This window comes from Danio rerio, chromosome 23, assembly GCF_049306965.1.
Source record: "Danio rerio strain Tuebingen ecotype United States chromosome 23, GRCz12tu, whole genome shotgun sequence".
Lineage (NCBI taxonomy): Eukaryota > Metazoa > Chordata > Actinopteri > Cypriniformes > Danionidae > Danio > Danio rerio.
This window is the reverse complement of record NC_133198.1, coordinates 28,293,194-28,309,456: the sequence shown is the minus strand read 5'-3', so window position 1 is coordinate 28,309,456 and position 16,263 is coordinate 28,293,194. Positions and strand designations below refer to the sequence as shown.

Here is a 16,263-nt window from a genome sequence, read left to right as displayed (position 1 = left end):
CCGTATGTGGGCCAGATGTGGCCCGTGTGTGACACACCGGGTGTAGTGTGAGTTCTGGCCTGCTGTATGTGGGCCAGATGTGGCCCGTGTGTGACACCCCGGGTATAATGTGAGTTCTGGCCTGCTGTATGTGGGCCAGATGTGGCCCATGTGTGACACCCCGGGTGTAGTGTGAGTTCTGGCCTGCAGTATGTGGGCCAGATGTGGCCCGTCTGTGACACCCCGGGTGTAGTGTGAGTTGTGGCCTACTGTATGTGGGCCAGATATGGCCCGTGTGTGACACACCGAGTGTAGTGTGAGTTGTGGCCTGCCATATGTGGGCCAGATGTGGCCCGTGTGTGACACAGCGGGTCTAGTGTGAGTTGTGGCCTACTGTATGTGGGCCAGATGTGGCCCGTGTGTGACACACCGGGTGTAGTGTGAGTTGTGGCCTGCCATATGTGGCCCAGATGTGGCCCGTGTGTGACACAGCGGGTCTAGTGTGAGTTGTGGCCTACTGTATGTGGGCCAGATGTGGCCCGTGTGTGACACATCGGTTGTAGTGCGAGTTGTGTATTTTTAGTTCCGGTTTAACTATAAATGAACAGGAACCTTTGAAGTGGTTACAAATTATTAGAAATTGAAAATCAAAGTTAATTTGTCTTTCTAAGTCTGTACACTTTTGTTTTATGAAGTAGAAAATAAATATTGCAAATAAATGTAATGTAATGCAAGGATTTACATTTTTCCGATCGGCTACTTCTGCCTGTGGACTGCATACCTAATGAGTGGGAGGGGCTTGCTGCTCAAACATTACACAGACTCTGATGTGAAGCAGCAGCAGTTCTGTGTTTCCTGTGTTTTATTAACATTATTGTCCCTCATCAGGCAGTGAGAGCGCTACACCTTCTCTGAAAATAATAACATTGCATGTTCTAAATAAGACTTTTTGAGATTAAAAATGATTCTTTAGGTTATTAAGAATAGGAATAAGCCATTGCTTATCTGGGAAAGTATATGTTTGTAACCTTATCACGTATTAATTCAGTTTATTTCCTCAATAATGGATTTATTTTTACTTTAAGGCTGCTATGAATATAAATTTATATTATCTGTTATATGTAAATGTTCCAGCATGAGTAAAATTAATATTTTTTTTCATATTACCTGGTATGTCTATAAATGTCTATAAATGCAATGAGTTTCATCATTTATTATGTTTTGATCCATTAATGTTTTGTTCAGTTTCTCCATTTGAATGAATTAAGACAGTGTCCTACCGCCACCTACTGGGTGGATTTAATTTGCTATCAGTACTACTTTTTAATGAACAATTTTACAAATGAATTCATAATCTAATAATACTGAATTAAAGTGCTGTTTTCTTGGTGTTATTTTTTTGCAATTCTACATTTTTACAATGATTTTGTTTGATTAAATGCCACATACAACATTGTGCTTTTTTTATTTAATTTGAATATTAAATAGACATAAATGTTTTGTTTATGAATAAAATAACTATGTAGAAAAAAATGTCAGAGAACTGAGCAGTAGAAAGAATAACATGAATGTGTTCGTGAATAAGCTGATATTTGTAAACAACACAGTTTTATTTACTTATTCTACAGAACACAAAAAATAATAAAAATAAATCTGACCAATTTTAATGCGCACACCTAACCCCGCTCCTAACCCTACCCCTCACTTTGATGTCACTAGCCCTATTTGAGTGCATTGTTTCTGACATTGCATGTCAAACTGTATGTCTCAGCTTGCATATGCAAGTCTGCAATCAGATACTAATGCTTCTGCAACACAGCCCTGAGGGTACAATCCTCAGTGCTGGGAAACACCACACATTATCTTAATCACAAACTACAGCAAATTTAGTTTATCCAAAATTCCCTTATACTGCAAATTTTTGCACTATGGAAGAAACTTGAAACCAACAGAAACAACATGCAAACTCAACATAGAAAGGCCCAAAAGTCTATCCTGGTTCTGTGTGTGTGCACCTGTAACAGCGTACACAAATTTTATAGACAATATGCTATTAATAAGCATGTTAATTAGCAATTAGTTAATTGTAAATATATCTTAAAGTGTTAGTTTTTATATAACAAGCTATTGAATAATAAAAATAACAGTAAATATTCTAGAATTACAGCATGTTACATAACAGAGCAAGGACATGTTGACAGTATGTCTGATAATATTTTTTCTTCTGGAGAAAGTCTTCGATTAGAATAAAAGCAGTTTTTTATTTTTTTTAAAAAGTGTTTTAAGGTCAAAATTATTAACCCCTTTAAGCTATATATTTTTTCTACAGTTTCGGAACAAATCATTGTTATAAAATAACTTGCCTAATTACCCTTACCCTAATATATATATATATATATATATATATATATATATATATATATATATATATATATATATATATATATATATATATATATATATATATTTATTTATATTTATTTATTTAAAAACATAATCATAAACTGCCCCCTGGTGGCGAATATGTGTTTCGCTTCATCCTTGCATTACGGTGGAGTGGGCGGAGCCTCATGAATGACGGTTATTTTTTTCAAACGAGGAAGTGAAGTCAAGTCCGCCATTTCATCTTCTTCTTTATATCGGGTAAGTTATTATTTTAAAATCATATTTGTGAGATATTTGTCGTCAGGTAATGTTTTTATTTGTTAGAAAAGCCCCTGTTTTGAATAGTGAAAAAACTGTAACTTATATGTGGATAATATGGCTAAAAACGGCTAAGAATGGTGGCAGCCGTCAGTTCAGTAATCTGTTAAGTTGATTGTGCTCGGGGTTTTAACAAATTCATTTAAGTAACAAATGTCCTTTTAATCGCTCGTCATTCCCAATTAAATGATCAATAAGACGTGTTATATGAAGAACAGCGTCGAAACGGGAGCTTGAATGAATGAATCATATGCTGTCCGTTTTATACAGTTGTAATAGGTGCCGAGTTCTGCCTTTGTACTGGATTTAGCTCTAACACTGAACGAACAGTCTCTTTTTGGTAACGTTAATCCTAATGATCTTGATTTGCTTGTTAATGTGTGTTTTATCAAGTTTCAGCAAAAGTTTGCAGAGTAACGTTATCTGGTTCATGCTGGCCACTGTTGAGACTGGTCTGCATTAAAACATTTTTTTAAAGCCAAAACGTTTGAAAAAAAATCCACAGTTGAAACATGATGTGTTAAATGACTTATGAAGGAAATTAATTAGCTAAAAAGAAGGCTAAGTGTGTTATGAAATATTAAACCTTGTTAAAAAATATAATCAATCGTGTTAAATAAGCTTAAAATCCATATCTTATGTTTTATATTACTTCAAAACAGCCTGGAAACTGAATTGCACCATTAATCTTGTACATATGTATCAAGTCCAAACAAATGGTTTTGTGGCAAGTAAAAATAATATTTGTATAAATTTATTGTATTGTATTAATTTGTTACAGAAAAGAAAGGAATCATGCAAGCTGAAGGAAATTACAACTCTCACATCAGTGCATTACTAATTGTTTGACTTCATCATCAAGCACACCAGGTACAATATTGTACATATTTTGTAACTTGTATATGTCAGACTGGTTGTTGGGAACTGAAATAATATATTTTATGTTTTATTTATTATTAAAATATTACAAGATTTATTGGTGCTATTTTATCACTGTGTGAGATCATAGCTTATTTAAAAATCTAATAATGACATAATAATGACATCTTTTATCCTCCACATGGTTTAAAATATTTTTGTTTTGTTCTGTTGAACATAAACTCAGACGGTGCGGTGGTACAGTGGATAGCTCTGTTGCCTCCCAGCAAAAATGTTTCTGGTTCGAGCCTCGGCTGGGTCAGTTGGCATTTCTGTGTGAAGTTTGTATGTTCTCCCCGTGTTGGCGTGGGTTTCCTCCGGGTGCTCCAGTTTCCCCCACAAGACATGCGGTACAGGTGAATTGGGTAAGCTAAATTGTCCATAGTGAATGTGTGTAAATGAGAGTGTATGGGTTTTTCCCAGTGATGTCTTGCAGCTGGAAGAGTATCTGCTGCGTAAAACATATGCTGGATAAGTTGGCTGTTCATTCCACTGTGGTGACCCCAGATTAATAAAGGGATGAAGCTGAAAAGAAAATGAATGAACACAAACCCAGTTTTTCCTACTATGTATATCGATAGTTACAGGTTTCTAACATTCTTCAAAATATCTGCTTTAGTGTTGAACAGATTCAAACTGCTTTGAAACAAGTAGAGGATGAATAAATGGTGGCAGAATAGTAAACTATATCTTTAAATGTTTTATTCTGTATTTTATGTGTATTCATATTTGTCTTGTCTTTTGTCATATTGTCCTTCTAGCTCAGATTGTGATGGACCGGGAATGCGACACCAGTTACTCTTAAGTCAAGAACCAAATGAAGCACCAGAGTACAGATTATGGAGGTATCTGAAGTTGAACTAACTGGAAGCAGGGAACCATACTAATAAAGTTCCTTAAGGTAAAAGCACCTGCTTTATTTTGATAGGAAGTATTTTTTTATAGAGTTCTATTGTTTTATTCCTATTCTAATTTTATTTTATTCATATACTGAATGGAAGTCATTCAAATTTCACAACAAATGATTAGCAGATCGAATATAAAATATAATGACATTTTAATACATTATTTCTTTTGGTTATTCTTTACATCTATATATGGGCAAGTATTTAATCAATGATAATAATTTTAAACAACTTAACTAAACAAATTACTCTGTTGGACCCTAATATTTAAAATAGCAAAATCCTCAAACTAACACACACTCTTGTGAATGCATTCTCACATTCATACACTCAAAAACACACATTCATACAACAGTCTGTCTCAGTCTGACTCACACACAACATCCACTCTCACAGATTTTTCTAGCAAACCTCCACCACTAGCTTGTCCTTTTATGCTGCTTTTATTTCAAACATTTTAGAGCATGATATAGTCCAGGTTTTATCACTAAGTATTTTTTTTCCATTCAGCAGGTTCCTTGTAAAGATGAACCCAGGGAAGGATCGAAAATGGAGAAGACCAGATCAAGAAAGACTACATCAAGATCTGCGGTCAGTTCAAAGGTACTTTCACTAATTACCAAGATTTCAGACTATGAATTGATGGAGTAAACTTTGAGTGTCAGATCTTCCTAGCAAAAATTCTTCCCAGTGTCTTGTAGTAGAAGTGATGCAGTCAATCAAGTTTACATTATTTCGTTAATTGCTTTCCGATTTAATAAAAATATAATAACCAAACTTGATTAATGTAACAATTTTGATGAAAAGGGCATGTTTTACTAAAGCTTTTAGCACAAAGGCACCCCCATCTTGTAATATTGCTGTGTCTGACGTCACGGGGTTGGTATGCTGGAAACGTTTTTGAATGAGGTATTTGTATGATTTATACATAGTCTGTCTTAAAGCGTCACTAAATTGTACAGGCATTACAGGTCAAAGCAATCTGTTATTACATTTATCAAAATAAACAATAAGGCTCTTAAAACACTGCTTTGAAAAATGTAGAAAATGTAAAAAAATATTTCAAATACCTCAAATGAAATTAAGTCATTTGTTTTATTATTTTTAAAATATATATTTTTGTAAAGTCATTTGTTTATAATTATGTAAAAAAAAATCCAAGTACTATAAAAGTTATTTAAGCAACAAATTTGCCAGATTGTAAAGGCAGACACAGAATGAGCAAACAAGAAAAAACGTGTAAAATGTGTAAATAAAAGGCTACATTTTACATTTTTACATCTTTTCATCATATAAGTAAAACCTTCCTAAGCTTGAAAATATATTTCTTTAAAATAAACTTCCTTTGTTAGTGCAAATTTCTTTTTATGTAGTCTTGTAATTAAACAATTAAACCATTCAAACAAGTTTACACTTAAAAAAGGTCCGTAATGAAAATCCGATTTTTTTTTTTTCAAATGTAACTAACTAAAATAGTACCATGTACTTTTACTCTGTATTAGTATTATTTACTAAAATTGGTTTTATTTTAGCAATGTAATAGTATTTCTAGTCCTTTAATTTAATGTAATTTAATTTTCAGTTCTCTTTCCATCTACGAAAACATAAAAAAACAATAATTTCACAAGCACATTTAAAATAGGTTAAATACTATGAAATATTAATATTATTATTTTTTTATATAAATCGATAGGTAGTTCCTATGGAATGTTGTTATGTATTGCTGAGAATACATTTCAGGTGTTCAATACGTTGCTTGTCAGTCTTAAAAATAAAAATAGGTGCTTAAAAAAGTGCTTAAAAGTCTAATCGAGTTGTGCCTGTATGTACTCTGCAAACAGCACCTTTTAATTGTTGTCCTCCTATTTTCAGGATGTCTTGCATTGGACTGTTTTTTTTTTTTTTTTTGGCTTTGACCCTTGCTCGACCCTGACCTCACTCTTGGACTGCCCTGTTGGATTTTCAGTTTATTTAATTTAATTTATTTATTTATTTGGTTTTGGGTAAATGCTAATAAATATTTAGTTGTAATTATTTAAGTAATATGTTTTTGTTAAATATGCGATTTCTGTGTTTGTTCTGTCTACTCATACTTGTTTATCTTGTTTCTGTAATTATCATTTGTTTATTTGACCCTTGCCTCGCCTCTGATCTTGTTTTTGGATTGCCCTTTATATATCTTTTTAATTATTGGTTCTGGTTATATGGTTATAAAATATTTGTTAATTTAATTAATATGCATTTTATAAAATAATGTATATATATTTTCTGTGTTTATTCTGTATCTATTTATCTAATTTGTATATACATTTGTGTTTGTATGTTCTTCTTATTCTGTATATCCACTTACCTAATTTTAACTTTTATATATATTTATTTGCATTTAATTTGTGATAATTCTGTATGCATTTATTTATCTAATTCATATATTTATTTGTATTGCATTGATCAATCTGTTGTTGATGTTTTTTTTTTGTATGCATCTATTTATATAATTTATATATAAATTATATATTTGTATTTATCAATTTATATGCTTCCTTTAAAGCATTTTTTTAAATAAAGCAATTTAAACTAAGCATTCCTTTCAATGTGATTTATATAGCTACCAAATGTAGATGTGAGCCACATCTAACCCAAAAGTCAGCCGCAACTGAACCAGATCTGGGCCAGATCTGTAAATTGCATGGGCCGCGTCTGGGCCATATCTGAGAAACTGCATGGGCTGCATGTGGGCCAGATCTGAGAAAGTGCATGGGCCACAGCTGGGCCAGATTTGAGAATGTGCATGGGCCGCAGCTGGGCCAGATCTGAGAAAATGTATGGGCCACATCTGGCCCAGATATGGACCATGCTTTTTCTGAGATATGGCCCAGATCTGGTTTAGTTGTGGCTGACTTTTGGATCCTTATGTCAGCCACAATCAGGTTGAGTCATCGCCGTCATTCCGCGCGGTATGTGGGCCAGAAGAAAATGGGGGATGTGGGCCATATCTGGGCCAGATGTAATTTGCTATCTGGGTTCTTTCTGCGTGTGAGACGGAGAAAATGAAAGCACATCAGCACCAAATCAGATCCTCAAGAGTAATCTTTAAAATTATGACATATTAAAAAAATTGGAAATATTTGACAGAGGTTTGTGATACAACAATCACAGTGGAGCATTGATTAAATCTTTATTTTCCACAGAGCAAAACAAATCATCCACCTGCACAGTTGAGTAGTGGAAAATATCATTTGTATATTTTTCTTGAAAAAAAAAATCTTTTTGAAATAAAATTTGTTTGGTATAATTTATATCTTAATATATCTTAATATATCTTATATATATATATATATATATATATATATATATATATATATATATATATATATATATATATATATATATATATAGAGTCAGTTATCTACTAGATAAAATAGAAGAACGATTAACAGTGCTTCAAAACAAATACGCTATATGCTTCAGTGCCAAAACATGAACTGGTTTGTTAAATAAAATAATTTCACTGTTAATGACAAAACCTATTTAAATTATGTAATAAAAATATTAAATAAATAACTGAATTAATTCATGCCCTCTCATTGTAGGTACACACAGTGTGTACAGCTGCAGTCACCAATGACTTGAGTAACACCTTAGAACACCTGGAATTCTACCCTAATTGTCAAAAAATACCATAACAACATCCAGAATGTTCTAAAAACCTAGGAAACAGAACATCTAACAACACCCAAGCAACCATACCATAGCAACTGCCTACCAACCCCCTTTAATATCCAAACAAATGTTTAGCAACCCCAAAGCAATCATTCAGAACAATCACCAAGTAACACCAGCGCAAACATCTAGTAATGTAGTAACACCCAAAACAACAACTGTGCAGCAGCATGCAAGTAACCTCAATTCCTGTCTGTCTGTCTGTCCAGCCATATAATGTTTTTTAAACACGAATAAATGAATGAATGAATGAATGAATGAATGAATGAATGAATGAATGATCCCAGGGTTGCTGAAGGGGCATCCTTTACAAAAAATGACTGCAGTTTTTTTTTTTTTTTTAAATACTGCCATTTTTTAAAGGAATACTGGAGTTTTTGTTGTGCAGGTGTTTTGGACACGAAAATCTGCATTGTTTAAGTATCTTACAATATTACTGCAATACAACTGAAGTACTACAATACAACCAACTGCAGTACATCTACTGTAATACAACTAAAAAATACTACTACGGCACAACTGCCATATTACTATTGCAATACAACTGCTGTACAACTGCTACTTTTCCTGCTTGGTGGACAATTGTTTCCAAATGAGGTTACAGTACTTTAGTTGTATTGCTGACGTACTACCACAATATTGTATTGCACTTTTCTGAAGTATAACTAACTACAGAAAGGCATCTACAATCATCTATATTTGCAATATATATTAAAACTAAAGTGCACTTTTAATACTGATGTACTTAAGTGCAATAAATTTTAACATATAACTATATTGCCCCTCTCGGTTTATTTAATGTTACTTCAGTTGTACTGCAGATTGTACTGCTGTTGAACTTTATTGCGTCATAGTTCAACTGGGTTTATACGTTTATACCTTATTATACTGCAATTTTGCCACAGTTATCCTTGAATATAGGCTACTGCTGTTGTACTGTTTAGTTCACTGCAGTCATTTTTTATTTGTTTTTGCAAATAAACTCCTAAAATTCCAATAAGAAAATGACTTGAATCCAAAAAACATCCCTGAAAAAAGTACAAAATATTTTAGTAATGTTTACTCCAATTTACTGCAACTTACACTGCTGTTGAAATTGTACTGTATTTGAACTGTTTATGTCATTGTATTGCAAGTTAGGAATTGTACTTAATTTTACTGCAGTTATATTTCTATACACTGCTGTTGTTCTGCTGTTACTGCAAGGTAACTTCAGTTTACTGCAGTTAGCTATTTTTTGTAAGGGATACGCTGAAGAAAAAAACTTGTGTCAGAATAGTTGGCGTTTCATTCTGCTGTGGCGTCCCCTGATGAAAAAGGGACTAAGCTGAAGGAAAATGAATGAATGCGTTATTAATATGCAAATAAATCAACAGCTGGTAAAAAAAAAAAATCTGACTGTTTGACAGATCAGGGTGGGCGATGTTCCCAAAAGTTATGATGCTAGTTACCGTATATAAACACGTCTGATGACCTCATAATTTCAGATTTACATGACAGACGATCTTGCAAGTGTGTTTGTATTTTACATAAAAGTCCACTCACATCAGGCCTGGTACAGAGACGCGGAGAGAGCGAGAGAGGAGGCGGATCTTTCAACATCTCTCGCTCGTAGGAGTTTTGGGGGAATTCAGAAAATGCTGCGCTCAATGAGGAGATGAGTTACATTCCAGCCCTCATAAAATCATATTCTTTGCCTGTATGTTTCATTTTGCCTAACAAAACTTCTGTCCAGTAAAGTGAATTGTGTGTCTTGATATCGCATCATTTATCGTGATGCTTCACAGACAAAAGGGCTGAGGATCAGCGTGCGAGTTAACAAAATGGGGGTGGCGGGGAAACATTTGAGAAAGTCATAAAGCAAACGCGCTTCTGACATACGGAACACATCAGTGAAATGTCAACACTGTCTCTTTCGCTCATTTGTGCTTATCTGTTGATCACTGTGAAGTTTGAGTGTCAAACAGTATCTTTAAGAATACATTGGTGAGAAAGGGTTATGTTGAAGGAAACATTGTTAAAGAATTTTTTTTAATTTAATGTGCATATGTAAATTATGTTAATATTTTAAATGTGCATAGCCTTTTAAAGTTCCAAATATGTTTTAAAAGAAACAATACATAGCCTACTGTATAGTAAGACATAATGCATACTCACCAAAACTATAGCAAATCTTTCTTCCAGCTCTGTTGGGTCAGGCATAGGAACTTTCAAGGGCATGATATGATGCTTCATCTCAGATTGCCCGTCCACACTCTCAATATTCCCCATATTTAACTTTTATAATGTCGACCAGATGCAGGATTCAGATGCTCTGCGTTTAATTCACTCTCTGCCTCCCGGCGCCCTTTATAAATCCAAAATACATCCAGTTCGTGCGATCACATTCCACATGCGTTTTCTTTTGTCACAAAAGTTCAAAAAGTAAAAAAAAAAAACGATCCTTTTCTAAACCGATCCCTAGATTACAATATGATTAAATATATTATATTTTAGATGTAAAAAAACATGAATAAAACAGCCACAAAGTATCACTTCTATCCTAAGTTAGTCTCAGTTTTATCCTCCTCATGAAAAGTATTGTATTGCAGATGTGTGGACACTCCATGTCAAGCAGTCAGTCCCCTTTAACTCCTCGTTATGTTGTCTCTCTTCTCCTGTTGATCCTGTAGTTTTTGTTTATGTTGGATTTTGCGTGATCCAGATTAGTGCTCATCTGTTAACTCACAGCGTCCACAATGAAAACCAACTACATGCAACTGATCCCACCCCTCACGCAAATCTACAAACTGCGTAAAATGAATGGCTGGAGCTTCATTAACTCTATCGCCTCCTGCCGGCCGATAACTGAAATTCGCATCCCTAGAATTAGCATCATCCAGTAGTCCGGTTGCATGGCAAGCTTTTATTACATTCAATTAATAAACAATGGTTACTTTTTTAATGCTAGTATTTATATTTTAGATACTTTGTTTATTTTACAATGGATATGCATATTCTTTAAGTACTGTTGCCTGTTGAAACAAGTCTGTATTAATTACTAGTTTATACAAGTACCAATTGAATAGAAATATTAAACAAATTAAAATGTAGTAATGTTCAACTTAATTTGTTTTAATTCAGCCCAAAAAATGTTAACCACTTAACTTTAAAAAAAAATTCAGTAAATCCAAGCAATCACCTTTGAATCATTGTTTTCAGTGTGGATGTATTTATTAATTGAAAACTAGAAACTATCAAATCGATACATAGCCCACTGCTCACTTTAAAATGACTATTCTATAGTCACTGTAGCACATATGTCCTTTTACAAACACCTAATGAATAAGTATTACTATCCAAAAAAACAAAAAAACAAAACAAAAAAAACAGTCCACCGTATAAATAGCAAGTAGCCTAATATATAAAACTAGTATTTAATTGGCACTGTATCTAATGACTAAGCAATGGTAGTTTATCGTAATGTTTACTATATATCTACAATAAGAATCAGAACCTACTAACTAACTACTATATAAAAATATGTACTAGTCACAACTAAAATACACACTAGTGAAAACTGAATGGTTGATTTCTCAATGACAGATCCCAATAGAAGTCAATGGCAAAAATATGACATTTGTTACTAATAGTCTAACGAAAGAAAAGTAACAGTGTGCCTATTATAGTGATACATTGGCACAGTACATAGTATCATACACATATCTAAAATGTTCTACTTTAAAATTAACTAGATATTAAAGTTTGAGGACAAACTTTATGGTGGCTTGAAAAGCCGAATCTGAAAGTTTTAAGTGGTTTTAAAGTGTAAATAGCATGTTAGTATGATTTTAGCTTGAGTTAACATATTACTAGCATGAATTAGCATGTTAGTAGCATGATTCTTACATGAATTAGCATGTTGTTAGCCGATTCTAGCATGAATTAGCATGTTACTAGCATGATTCTAGCATGAATTAGCATGTTGTTAGCGTGATTCTAGCATGAATTAGCATTTTACTAGACGGTTGTTAGGGTGTTTAAAGTGGTTGCTAGGTGGTTGCTAAGGTGGTGCAAGGCAGTTGCTAAGGTGGTCTGACTAGTTGCTAGGTGGTTGCTAAGGTGTTGCTAGATGGTTGCTAGGGTGTTTTGAGTGGTTGCTAGGTGGTTGCTAGGGTGGTGCTAGGCAGTTGCTAAGGTGTTCTGACTAGTTGCTAAGTGGTTACTAAGGTGTTGCAAGGTGGTGGCTAGGGTATTCTGAGTGGTTGCTAGGTGGTTGCTAAGGTGTTGCTAGGCGGTTGCTAGGGTGTTCTGAGTGGTTGCTAAGGTGTTGCTAGGTGGTTGCTAAGGTGTCTTGAGTGGTTGCTAGGTGGTTGCTAGGGTATTCTGATTGGTTGCTAAGGCCTTACTAGGTGGTTGCTAGGGTGTCCTGAGTGGTTGCTAGGTGGTTGCTAAGGTGTTGCTAGGCGGTTGCTAGGGTGTTCTGAGTGGTTGATAAGGTGTTGCTAGGCGGTTGCTAGGGTGTTCTGAGTGGTTGCTAGGTGGTTGCTAAGGTGTTGCTAGGTGGTTGCTAAGGTGTCCTAAGTGGTTGCTAGGTGGTTGCTAAGGTGTTGCTAGGTGGTTGCTAAGGTGTTGCTAGGCGGTTGCTAGGGTGTCCTAAGCGGTTGCTAGGTGGTTGCTAAGGTGTTGCTAGGTGGTTGCTAGGGTGTTCTGAGTGGTTGCTAGGTTGTTGCTAAGGTGTTGCTAGGTGGTTGCTAAGGTGTCCTAAGGCGTTGCTAGGTGGTTGCTAGGGTGTTCTGAGTGGTTGCTAGGTGGTTGCTAAGGTGTTGCTAGGTGGTTGCTAGGGTGTCCTGAGTGGTTGCTAGGTGGTTGCTAAGGTGTTGCTAGGTGGTTGCTAGGGTGTCCTGAGTGGTTGCTAGGTGGTTGCTAAGGCGTTGCTAGGGTGTTCTGAGTGGTTGCTAGGTGGTTGCTAAGGTGTTACTAGGCGGTTGCTAAGGTGTCCCAAGTGGTTGCTAGGTGGTTGCTAAGGTGTTGCTAGGTGGTTGCTAAGGTATTCTGAGTGGTTGCTAAGGTGTTGCTAGGTGGTTGCTAAGGTGTCCTAAGTGGTTGCTAGGTGGTTGCTAGGGTATTCTGATTGGTTGCTAATGCCTTACTAGGTGGTTGCTAGGGTGTCCTGAGTGGTTGCTAGGTGGTTGCTAAGGTGTTGCTAGGTGGTTGCTAGGGTGTTCTGAGTGGTTGCTAAGGTGTTGCTAGGTGGTTGCTAGGGTGTCCTGAGTGGTTGCTAGGTGGTTGCTAAGGTGTTGCTAGGTGGTTGCTAGGGTGTCCTGAGTGGTTGCTAGGTGGTTGCTAAGGCGTTGCTAGGGTGTTCTGAGTGGTTGCTAGGTGGTTGCTAAGGTGTTACTAGGCGGTTGCTAAGGTGTCCCAAGTGGTTGCCAGGTGGTTGCTAAGGTGTTGCTAGGTGGTTGCTAAGGTGTTGCTAGGCGGTTGCTAGGGTGTTCTGAGTGGTTGCTAGGTGGTTGCTAAGGTGTTGCTAGGTGGTTGCTAAGGTGTCCTGAGTGGTTGCTAAGGTGTTGCTAGGTGGTTGCTAAGGTGTTGCTAGGTGGTTGCTAGGGTGTCCTAAGTGGTTGCTAGGTGGTTGCTAAGGTGTTGCTAGGCGGTTGCTAGGGTGTTCTGAGTGGTTGCTAAGGTGTTGCTAGGTGGTTGCTAAGGTGTCCTAAGTGGTTGCTAGATGGTTGCTAGGGTGTTCTGAGTGGTTGCTAAGGCGTTGCTAGGTGGTTGCTAGGGTGTCCTGAGTGGTTGCTAGGTGGTTGCTAAGTTGTTGCTAGGTGGTTGCTAGGGTGTCCTGAGTGGTTGCTAGGTGGTTGCTAAGGCGTTGCTAGGCAGTTGCTAGGGTGTTCTGAGTGGTTGCTAGGTGGTTGCTAAGGTGTTGCTAGGCGGTTGCTAAGGTGTCCCAAGTGGTTGCTAGGTGGTTGCTAAGGTGTTGCTAGGTGGTTGCTAAGGTATTCTGAGTGGTTGCTAAGGCGTTGCTAGGCGGTGGCTAGGGTGTCCTGAGTGGTCGCTAGGCCCTTACTAAGGCATTACTAGGCCGTTGCTAGGTGGTTGCTAGGCGGTTGCTAGGGTAATTTGGGTGGTTGCTAGGCAGTTGCTAGGGTACCCTGGTTGGTTACTAGGCAAGCCTCACATACATGCTTGATAAAACATTTATACTTAGTAAGCATTTCTAGCAAGTTACAGTACTTGGCTAGTCAATATTAGCATGTAGCTAGTCACTGCTAGCATGTGTAGCATATAGGAAGTTTCATTTGCTAGCATGAGTCAAATGAGCCAATCTCCAAGTCTCTACGATGTTCTGATGCTGAGATATAGCTGTTGATGAATGGTTGCTAGGGTACTCTGTTTTGTTGCTATGGGCGAGGTTACAGAGTTAACTTGAATGTGGTTGGTTGTCTTAGTCTAATGAACCAACCCCCGTGTCTCTATGACACTGCTATGCAAAGATATGCATCTTGGCCTATTTTAATGGAAGTCTATGAAATCAATTTGGGGGCGTGGCTTGTGAGCTTTATTATCATATTGAGATGCTCATTGGTTGTCTGAGTCAGATGAGCCATCCCCCGAGTCAATAGGACACTGCTATGCCAAGATATGCATGTAGGCCAGTTATTAACATGAGTCTAGTATGAATTAGCATGTTACTAGCATGATTCTAGTACAAATTAGCATGTCATTAGCATGTTTCCAGTATGAGTTAGCATATCATTAGCATGATTAGCATATGAGTAGCATGTTGCTAGCATGATTGGCATGTCATTAGCATGTTAGAATTATAAGCATTTGATAGCACAGCTAATTACAGTCTATAGGACAGTTGCTAGGGTGCAGTATGTGGTAGTTAGGGGTGTGGCTAGAAAGTTAAAAGGCCATCAGTGATTGGCTGCTGGCTAGACTGAGTTAAATGAGCTCAGCCATTAGTCTGTATGACAGTCTGATGCAGAGTTATGAGGTCACAAAGTTTGATCCCATGTTAAGTCAATGAGAGTCTTTTGTAATAGAAGTCTACGGGACAGTTGCTAAGGTGCAGTATGTGGTAGTTAGGGGTGTGGCTAGAAAGTTAAAAGCTCATCAGTTATTGGCAGTTTGGTAGTCTGAGTTAAATGAGCTCAGCCATTAGTCTGTATGACAGTCTGATGCAAAGTTATGAGCTCAAAAAAGTTTGATCCCATGTTAAGTCAATGAGAGTCTTTTGAATGGAAGTCTACGGGACAGTTGTTAGGGTGCCATAAGTGGTTGCTAGGGAGTGGCTAGTAAGTCTAAAGGTCATCAGTGATTGGCTGCTGGCTAGACTGAGTTCAATGAGGCCTGACTCTAGTCTGTACAACAGTCTGATGCAGAGTTATGAGCTCACAAAGGTTGACTCAATGTTAAGTCAATGGCAGTCTTTTACAATGGAAGTCTATGGGACAGTTGCTAGGGTGCCATAAGTGGTTGCTAGGGAGTGGCTAGTAAGTTTAAAGGTCATCAGTTATTGGCTGCTGACTATACTGAGTTAAATGAGCCCAGTTAGAAGTCTGTAGGACAGTCTGATGCAGAGATATAAGGTCAGGAAGTTTGACCCAATAGTAAGTCAATGGGAATTTTGGGAATTTTCCGGGTCGTTTTTCGGAAAACCGAAAGTCGGATCAGTTAGAACAGATATAGCAACCCGAGTCAGACCAGTTTGAAGGTTTGACGAAAGTTTGAGGTGTGAAGCTTGAAAAGTTTAGGAGGAGATACACTTTAAAATTAGTCTCAGAAGAATAAGAAGAAGAAGAAGAAGAAGAAGAAGAATAATAATAAGTTTACGTGAGATAACAGTATGTTGGCTTTTCAAGCCACCATAATAAGCACTAGAATAATATTATACAGTATCGAATGAATATGGATGAATACCTGTATCAAATAGAACCAACACATTTTTTTAGCTGGGTAATGAATAGGCTACCATTATCTTTTAAATATTTAATACTACCCAAGTATACCTAAAAAGTAGTATCTAATGGAAAATGTACTAGCTACTGCT

General features: G+C 36.5%; 1 protein-coding gene and 2 long non-coding RNA genes across 11 annotated transcripts in view; 2 read left to right on the top strand and 1 right to left on the bottom strand.

Moving 5' to 3' along the window:
• Positions 1–11,061, bottom strand: part of fmnl3 (formin-like 3) — a 94,134-nt gene extending 83,073 nt beyond the window's left edge. For 6 of the 7 annotated variants that reach the window (XR_012398286.1, XM_009296930.5, XM_005162217.6 and 3 more), the window contains exon 1: positions 10,383–10,965. Coding sequence is in view for 6 of the 7 variants with exons in the window: in XM_009296930.5 (XP_009295205.1) it covers positions 10,383–10,496 (114 nt within the window). In the remaining variant the exon portion in view is untranslated. Of the gene's footprint in view, positions 1–10,382 lie in introns of all 7 variants that reach the window. The other variant, NM_001346154.1, reaches the window with a different exon arrangement.
• LOC108181437 (uncharacterized) lies at positions 2,559–6,104 on the top strand. Of its 3 annotated transcripts, none has more exons than XR_012398539.1 (4): positions 2,559–2,622; positions 3,464–3,552; positions 4,362–4,501; positions 5,019–6,104. It is a non-coding gene; the product is annotated as an uncharacterized lncRNA (long non-coding RNA). The 3 variants fall into 3 exon arrangements; XR_001797398.4 differs by having other exon boundaries at positions 5,016–5,611; XR_012398541.1 differs by lacking the exons at positions 2,559–2,622; positions 3,464–3,552 and adding an exon at positions 3,788–3,965.
• An 892-nt stretch (positions 11,062–11,953) lies between the features above and the next one.
• LOC141380495 (uncharacterized) lies at positions 11,954–15,996 on the top strand. Its single transcript, XR_012398543.1, has 4 exons — positions 11,954–12,682; positions 12,725–13,285; positions 14,030–14,855; positions 15,027–15,996. It is a non-coding gene; the product is annotated as an uncharacterized lncRNA (long non-coding RNA).
• The last annotated feature ends 267 nt before the right edge of the window (positions 15,997–16,263 follow it).